General features: G+C 33.4%; 2 protein-coding genes across 6 annotated transcripts; one reads left to right on the forward strand and one right to left on the reverse strand.

Annotated features, from left to right (window-relative positions):
* Positions 1-27: 27 nt before the first annotated feature.
* LOC135836932 (uncharacterized) lies at positions 28-3,145 on the forward strand. The gene is made up of 4 exons (XM_065352010.1): positions 28-238; positions 1,738-1,871; positions 2,056-2,197; positions 2,510-3,145. Exons 1-4 carry the CDS (start codon positions 178-180, stop codon positions 2,680-2,682), a joined length of 510 nt encoding a protein of 169 aa, XP_065208082.1. The 5' UTR covers positions 28-177; the 3' UTR covers positions 2,683-3,145.
* Positions 3,146-3,554: 409 nt separating this feature from the next.
* Positions 3,555-8,584, reverse strand: LOC135836930 (uncharacterized). Of its 5 annotated transcripts, none has more exons than XR_010557100.1 (6): positions 8,380-8,584; positions 8,160-8,284; positions 7,908-8,049; positions 7,365-7,532; positions 4,534-4,639; positions 3,555-4,457 (listed from the first exon to the last, which is right to left on the reverse strand). XR_010557100.1 is itself a non-coding variant. In XM_065352007.1 (6 exons), the coding sequence occupies exons 1-6, from the start codon at positions 8,438-8,440 to the stop codon at positions 4,438-4,440; spliced, it is 582 nt and encodes a 193-aa protein (XP_065208079.1). In that variant the 5' UTR covers positions 8,441-8,584; the 3' UTR covers positions 3,555-4,437. The 5 variants fall into 5 exon arrangements, 3 of the variants coding, with proteins under 3 accessions (XP_065208079.1, XP_065208080.1, XP_065208081.1); XM_065352007.1 differs by having other exon boundaries at positions 7,405-7,532; XR_010557101.1 differs by lacking the exon at positions 7,365-7,532.
* Positions 8,585-8,586: the final 2 nt, after the last annotated feature.

Consider the following 8,586-nt stretch of genomic DNA (forward strand, 5'->3'; position numbering starts at 1 on the left):
AGGATAAAAGTTGAAATAGGGGTATAGTTCCAAAAGTTGCTACCTCAATTAAATGCAAATTCAGGTGCCGCGCTAGTGTCGTTTACTTGAAATAGGGGTATTAGTTCCGTGGGTTGCAACCTCAATACAGAGGTGAATTCCAGTGTTATTTCATCAAGTATCCTATGTACTTCAAAAATGACGCCACATCATCTGATCTTGCTCGTAGTACTGATTTCATGTTCAGCTATTCCTCTCGGTGAGTTTATTACCTACCTATATTTTCGTTATAATTTTTTCTAAAGTTGAGTATCTGAGATACCTATTCGAAAAGCAAACGTATTTTATTTTAAAGTTTTTCTCTATTATATGTAGTACTAAGTTATAGAGCGGGCAAATAGCGGTTTTCAATAGAGGATAAAATTAGCGCGTGAATTTTTGCTTTGGGAGTGTGTTCAGATAAATCCTCTGAATTACCAGAAAAAATCCCCACCTACCCTAGAGCTCATATTTTTAAAGGCCCAAAACTGGTTTCAATTCACGTTTTTCGAGATCAACTCCGCACATATGTATTATATTTACTTACGAGAAAAACTTACATTTACATGACTATAACAATGTTCCCCTCCAAATTCTCGATCATTTGATACTATACGCTCGATACCCATCCCTCATGGGGTTATTTTTTGTGCATCTTGACTCACTGACATTGCGGAGTAAAACTCAAAAAACGTGAATCACAACCGGTTTTGACCCTCTAAAAAAATTAGCTCCAGGGGTAGGAGGCGCAGGCGGGTCGGTTTTTTTGGTAGTTCAGGGGGTCCATCTGAACACATTCCCAGAGAAAAAATTGATCTGCCAATTTTTTCCTTTTTAAAACTGTTATTTGCCTGCTCTATAAATGCGAATTAAAAAAATTTCTGAATTTAGTTTTACAATTTTTGGCTCGATTGGGATTTTTAAAAAAATGTATTCCAAATTTATTTGAGTTTTAAAAAAATATTAAATTACTGATGCAATATTTTAATCGTTTTTAAACAATTTTAAATTTATTATTTTTATAAACGAACATCACGTGTGAATAAAAAAAATGAAAATAAGTTTTCCTTAAGTAATCGTTATAGGTATATATTGTGTACATACCTACTTACTTTCTTTGATTTTTAAAATGAAATCTTTACAACATTTTCCATGATACTGAAATATTGATTAATTTTGTTTGTTTTGAGTTCAGTCTTATATTTTTGGGTGGAGAGGGGGGGGGGTTTATAGTGATTTTTTTTTTTATATATATATTTAAGGATTTATGAATTCAGTTTAAAAAATGTTGTTTTTCAAAATTATTCTGCTTGGATTTTTTTGATAATTTGGTTTAAAATATTTCAAAAGACATCTACCTATAGTAAAACAGTTTTCAAAATTACTTTGCATTAAATTTTTTCCTTTTTGAAATTGAAAATGACTGCGGAGAATTTTTTTTTAGAAAGTTTGAAAATAAAGCACACTTTTTTTGGTTAAAAATATTTGAAATTATAATATCTATAACTTTTTAGTAGGTGTTGTTGGCAATTTTGTGCTCAATTGCTTCAATGGCAAACAAATATTTTAAATTGCCACTGCGCAAATCAGGAGCATATTCTATTTAAAAGTTTTTGTCTGTTTTAGTTAGATCTGTTCTTAGTGTTGTAGCTCTTCCCAAAGTCATTTTCACTTGACAAATTAAATACCCGTAGGTATAAAGAAACATAATTTTTGCAGGTTCGAAGGATTACAATGACTGGCCTCCTGGACTTTATAATCGTAATGTTGTAATGTTCTTCTTCAAGCAAAATGTTTCCATAATTTGCCAGGGTAACAATGAAGTTGAGTGGATAATAGACACTACCGACCAGGTGAGTTCAAATTTTGCATTTTAATCAAGTATTCGACTATTCGACTGTGTTTGTATTTCAAAATCTAATTAATATGTAGTTGCTCTGATCATACCTTGTATTTGCGAAGTTTTCAATAAATTTCATTCAGTACAACGAGATACCTGCATGAACATTGAATGCATTTTTTAAAATTATGTTTCAGGCCAATAATTCCGTACAAGTAGTTACACCCAATGAAAAAATTCTCAGAATGGGAAACGTCACAGGGAATGACACTGGCGCCTACACATGCATCTATAAAAACAACCCCAATGTGTTCTGGAAGTTCTACGTTCACGTTTTTGGTGAGGCTCTTAACTACTACATGACGTGGGGGGGGGCTGTTAACTATTTGCGCTTTTCGTGAATCGGTTACGCTTTTGTTTATATCAATTGCGCTTTTGAAAAGCAGGGCTTCCCAAACTTGTTAGAAATATGTAGACACCTACTGGAAGGTACATATTTAATGCGGAAGCACTTATTTCTTTACTTCAACAGAGTTTCATAAATAACTACATTGTTCTTCTCTTATAAATAACGAGTACATAAGTACCTATGATCAGTCCTTCTCATGTGTGTTGGTTGGTAGTACTCAGTGGAGATTTTGAATGTTTCAGGTGACCTTCCAGGGACTCAAATTTTTGGATATTTGGAGCCCACATATAAATACGAAGGCTACATATCACTGGAGAACCCCTATAGTGAATTTCAGGTGAGTCCAAAACCCAGAGCTTCCTCTGAGGAAATTTTGGAGCTGCACAAAATTAAACCAAAAACCCTCAGAGGATAAATAGATGATAATGCATTTGTAATCTAGCTTATCGTCTTAGACACTTATCCTTACCTACGTATCTGTCACGCTGTTTGGGTTTAATTGTAAGTATAGGTAGTAAATTTATTTCTCTGTGAATAAAATTTTATAAATTAAAGTATTGTATTTACCTATTTCAAAATAATAATCAACAATCAATCAATTGATGATTTTCCTCTTGGTAGAAAAATCCTTTAGGAATTGACGAAATCACTGTAGAAACCTAGAAACTATAAGAAATGTATAGTGAATAACTGAGCCATTAATTACTATACGAAGTTTCAAAAACTATATAGGTTTTATAATTTATTGTACTCCTACTATATGAGTTAGCTAAAGTTGTGTAGATTATTGTGCCAATTTGTGATAATTTGTAGATAACTATTGTTGGTTGGAAAATGAAAAATGCCCAATTACATATTAGACTGCCTGTTCGCATGTATGTATGTTATTTCATTATTTTGCTTACTAGCTGTCGTAAACACAGATGAATTGTGTTTTTCGTAAAAATTTTCGAATTATCAAATTTTCATAGCTTTTGCCCTCACTTCGCTCGAGTCTTTATTCCCACTTCTGAAAATGAGTACATATTACAATTATTTTTTTAATGTTGAAGCTATGAAAATCGTTATAGGCTATGTCGAATTTTATTAATTTGAACCTACATTTCAGTATAACTACAGCCAGAGGAAAAATTGGAGCGAAAAGTTGGGAATTTTCGGGAAAGATTGGGTGAGTTGGAAAAAGTTGGGAAAATCTGGTGAAAGAGTTGAAAAAATTTCAGTCTCGCCTCCTTTTATACATCTACGAGTATATTATTAAGCATAAAAATCACGAAGAAAACGCTGAGATAAGTTTAACTGATGTTTTATTTATCGCCATTTATGGCGTTAGGTGAAAGTAAAAATACGTTTTACAGCTTACACAATAATTATCCAATCGTAAGTTAATGCATTCGTACAACTGAATTGACTGTCTGAAAGAGAGAAAGTCCTGAGTATAGGCATTTTTGACTTCTTGGAGAACATCACAAGCTAATAAGTACCTACAGAATTTAATATAACAGATCAATTGGCAAAAACGTCAGAGGAAGAGCTTTTTCGCAACGTAGGTAGCATTCTCACATTGAGAATTTATGACTTCAGTTTTTCAAATTCATTTACTTCGACTTTTATTTTTCAGCTTCGTATAAATTATTTTTGATTTAAAAACGGAGATTTCAAAAAAATTAATTAGTTTTTTTTTCATGGTGCTTCAGATAAATTTTAATACCTATAGCATTTAGATAATTTAATCAATTGAAATGTGACCAATTCTAGAATGATTCACATTTTCCTGCCAAAAATATTTGTTTTTTTTTACTGGAAATTGAACCGAGGTAAAATTTAATTTTTTGGTTGCCCTTTTTCTTTTTCTTTTTTTTGTTGTTGGCAGTGACCTTTGGCCTTGAAAATTTTTTCTAGCACGCTCATCGAAACCAGTTTTCTACAATTTTTGGGTTTTCAAATACTCGTAAGCGGATAAATTTTTTGTAGTTCCAAAATAGATTTTCTCTCCCTTTCCTTCCTCTCTTTCACCAAAAAACACGCCATCATGAAAAATAAATAAATAAATAAATGAAAAATTAGTAAATTAAAAAAATGAAATGAATTGCAATTACTTAGCTCGATAAAATATTGCACTGGGGGTCGAAAAAATTCCCATCTCAGCGACTTTTTCTCAAACATAGGAACATTAATAGGGACTTTTTTGACCTACAGTTCAAAAAATGCAAGATTTTACGTGGCTAAATGGGCAAATACATAAAATAAAAAGTATTTTAAAACAAACTTTGTTCATTGTGGATCTTTGATTGAATTGTTTTTCGTTTATTATTTCCAACTAGAATGACATAATGTACCTCAGATGAGTGTTGATGGTAATGATGGTCATCCATCTGAAAAAAAAAAAACGAGGATTCTGCAATTAAGTATTCGTACTATTACAATATCGAAGTCATTCTGGCTCAAATGAAAAATTCGACCTATATCTAACAAGGAAACCTTGTCAACTCATCATCTCCAATTTCGCTGAAATTTGGCAGACTAAAAAGTTCATGTCACCAACTGAAAAAGTTGAAAAACCCCTTTCACTCGATGAAATGAACTCCTCACAAAAAAATCAAAATTCGAAAAAATTCAGTTTTCAATTTCAATCATCAAAAAAACATTTTTATTCAGTTGTCTTATTTTGACCTCTTTCTGACGTATTTCATAAAAAAGTTGATAAAAATTGCACTCACAACAAAAAAATAAAAATTCGTTCATTTTTTGAATTTTTTCGAATTTTGATTTTTTTTGTGAGTTCATTTTATCGAGTGAAAGGGTTTTTTCAACTTTTTCAACGGATATGTAAAAATAGGGGTCAAATGGGTCAACTTCACCTATAAAAACTTTTTTTCATGTTTTTAAATCGAAAAATCGCCTTTTTTCGCAAACTTTGAATTTTTTAAATCGACTTTGCAACATGGTACCATCCCAATTTTTGAATATGTTGTTCGGCATGAAAAGTTGTCCATAATATATTTTTTCCAGAATTTTTGAGAGTCGGAACGATATGAAAACTACGTTTTGAAACTTTTGGAGGTAATTTTTTGTACGAAATAAAGTGGCAACACTGCTTTTTATGATATCACCAAAAAGCATTTCAAAAACCTCCAACTATGAGAAAAAGTTCCATTTTGGTAGGTATCGCGGTTATTGAGTAATCCATCTGATGTAATGGATGTTATTTCAGAATCACTGAAAACTTTGACACCCTCTGGCTGCCTTTAAAAATGAGCTAGAGGGCTGCGATTTGCGCTATTGGTCATCCCTTCGAAAGGTCTTTCCACAGGAAAATTTTCAAAAAAATCGCACGAACCCCCCTACCCCAATTGACGTGGTATGACCCATTTAAAAGAAGAACTCGTACTACTAAAATATAATATGAATGGTGCTATTCAAGAAGGTCCTATCGACCAATAGGACCTTTTTGAGGAGTTCATGAAATTTGAATCTCTGACATTTTCTGCACACAATGGTGCAAACCACAGCGCACTATGTGGTGTTTTTCACAAACAGCAGCCATATGGAGTTAGTGAGGCCGGCCCACCACAGTGACTTGGATGGCAAAAAAAGGGCGCATATGGGGTTTTACAACAAAACTCAAGAGTTGGAAGTAGTGATTTCTTAGTAATTTTCAACGAGGAATTCGAATCCGATGTCCTTTTTTTTGCCCGACCCCTTGGGGGAGGGGGAGTGGGGTGCGACGGAAATCAAATTTTGTAAAAATGAAAAAATCGAGTGATTCTGAATTTAATTTTTTCCTCAAAAGTTGGTGTTTTAAACTTGTAAATTACGTACCTAACAAGTTGTCTGAACTATTTCATGTTTTTGGTGGGTTTGAGAAGGAATAAAATCGATTTTTAGGTGGAATAACCGCAAGAAGGTCCTGTCGTTTCAAGAAGGTCCTATCAAGGTCTCTTTTGTAAAGCGCTCCCATGGAAATATTGGTGGTGAAAAAAAAATTACTACGCAGGAAATAAATAGTGGAAAGATGCTTCTGTTCAACAAAAAAAAAACCGGAGCTCGCTATATCATTGTAAACCAAAATAGCAAAACACCGAAATATAAAAATGTGTTTTTCTCAAAACCAGTTTTTTGGCGATAGGACCTTCTTGAATAGCACCATTCATATGTTCTCTTTCAAATTCAATAATTTGATACAACACTCGATACCTGTTTCTCAAGGGGGTGTCTAAAAAAAGGGGTGGGAAGAGTAGGTGTTTCAAAAAAAGTCAGTTCAATAAATTAATCAAAATTACCACAATATCATTTGGTTTCACTCAAATATTTTATAAAGTCTACTCACCCAACTACTAATGAAACCACCATTGATTGGTCTTGACCCTCCCTGGGATTGGTGGGGCATGCTTGATTTTTCGAGTAACACACAACTGAATCATATGTATTTGAAAAACGAATATAGACGTGCGATCAAATAGAATGTTTTCGAGGTCACTGAATACGAATATGAACTTATTTTCTGGGTCTAACCCCTCAAAGCCCCTCTGAGTACAAAAAGATTGGGGTACAAAATTTTGAAAAATTGTGAAAAAACGTGTGATACATCGAATGATACGTTTTCGAGGTCGCTGAGTACGAATACGAGCTTATTTTTTGGGCCCTACCCCGCAAAGCTCCTAACTGTCCCAAAAAGGGGGGCAACATTTTTTTAAAATTGTAAAAATCATGTGATAGGTACGTATATCGAATGGTATGTTTTCGAGGTCGTTGAGTACAAATATAAACTTATTTTTCGGGACCATCCCCGCAAAGCTCTCAACTGACCCATGAAAGGGTCACAATTTTGAAAAATCGTGAAAAGTCGAGTGATGTATCGAATGGTATGTTATTGAGAACACTGAACCCGGATATGAACTTTTTTCTGCTTGCGATTCCCTAAATATGATAAAAATTTTAAAAACCCGCCAAAAATCGTGTAATATGTACTTAGTTATCAACTCTGTGTGTAGTGAAGCCAACAATTTATTTCAAGTAAATTATTTCTTCTGTTTCCTGTAGTTTTTCTTATATTAACTCATTAAATATTTACCCAGATACCACCACCACTACTCCTACCTTTAGCTGGGCAAATACCCAGTAAAGTACTAATACGTACGACCCTGTTGGAAACCCGTTTGTGTATTTCACTTTTGGAGACGAGGAATGCATGGGTAGAAACTGGAAGAATTGAGTGCAGGTATAAATGACAGACTAAACAGATGAAGGGAAGGTGGTTGCTTCTGTCTGCGAAACACTGGAAACACATGTATTTTACCATTAATGAAGGTTCGAAGACGAATACACATTATTTTTCGCGCGAAGAATTTGTCTTCTCAACTACGTACATTATCACACAGCCTAAAATGAACGGATAATTCGTAGAAACTAGCTGTTTAGGACAAAGTACATAGAAGCCAGGTCAGGTCAGGTAGCAGGTTGCTCTCACTCAAGGGGTAAGGTATTAATCACACATCGACGTATTTTTCTTATGCTCGATTATTTTCCATTTCCTTCCATTACTTTCAAGTTGATAAATAAATAAATGTATGAGTAGGTAATACAAATATGTACTACTTGGATTTTTGAAAGAAAAAAAAATAGCATCGAGTATAGACTTACACTGAACGCGAAGAACAACCTTCATAAACACTGCGGGGTTATTTTTCGAGAAGCATTTATAAACTCCAGTATCCCACATGTTGGCATCCTTGATTACGACATTTTTCTTATTTGGTGCCAACACTTGTATGAAATTTTTCGCCTATTAAATTGAGAACAAGAAGGTACATATTAATAAATCTTGTTTTGGCCAGTAAATACCAAAAAAAAAAAATCTGCGTATATAATATTAATCATGATCAGGGCAATTACTTTCGTATTGGTGTTGATCAGCCATTCTACTTCATCTACATCGGAACAAGGTATGGTGAAGTTTTTCTCGTGATGATTTATGCAAAGTGTTAAAAGCGAGTTGTTTCTGTATGGAATTTCCAAACCTGTCGAAATTATGTTTCATATTATACATATTACCTATTAATAATTGCAATAATGTAAATCCAAGCGCTTGCATAAAAATTAAATCACTACTTACCGATGGAACTTACTGAGCAAGAAATCAGCACTACGAATAAAATCAAAGGATTTCGAGTCATTCTTATTACTGGAATTACACTGATGTAAAAATTTAGTACCTATCAGCAAGTGAAACAAGAATCAACTGTTGAAAAAGAAACAAGCAGCTTGTGCGAACTGATACTTTTAGCTTAGAATAACAGACGACAAAAATAAAACTAACGTC

The sequence above is a fragment of the Planococcus citri genome, chromosome 2 (genome assembly GCF_950023065.1).
Source record: "Planococcus citri chromosome 2, ihPlaCitr1.1, whole genome shotgun sequence".
In the NCBI taxonomy this organism is placed as follows: Eukaryota; Metazoa; Arthropoda; class Insecta; order Hemiptera; family Pseudococcidae; genus Planococcus; species Planococcus citri.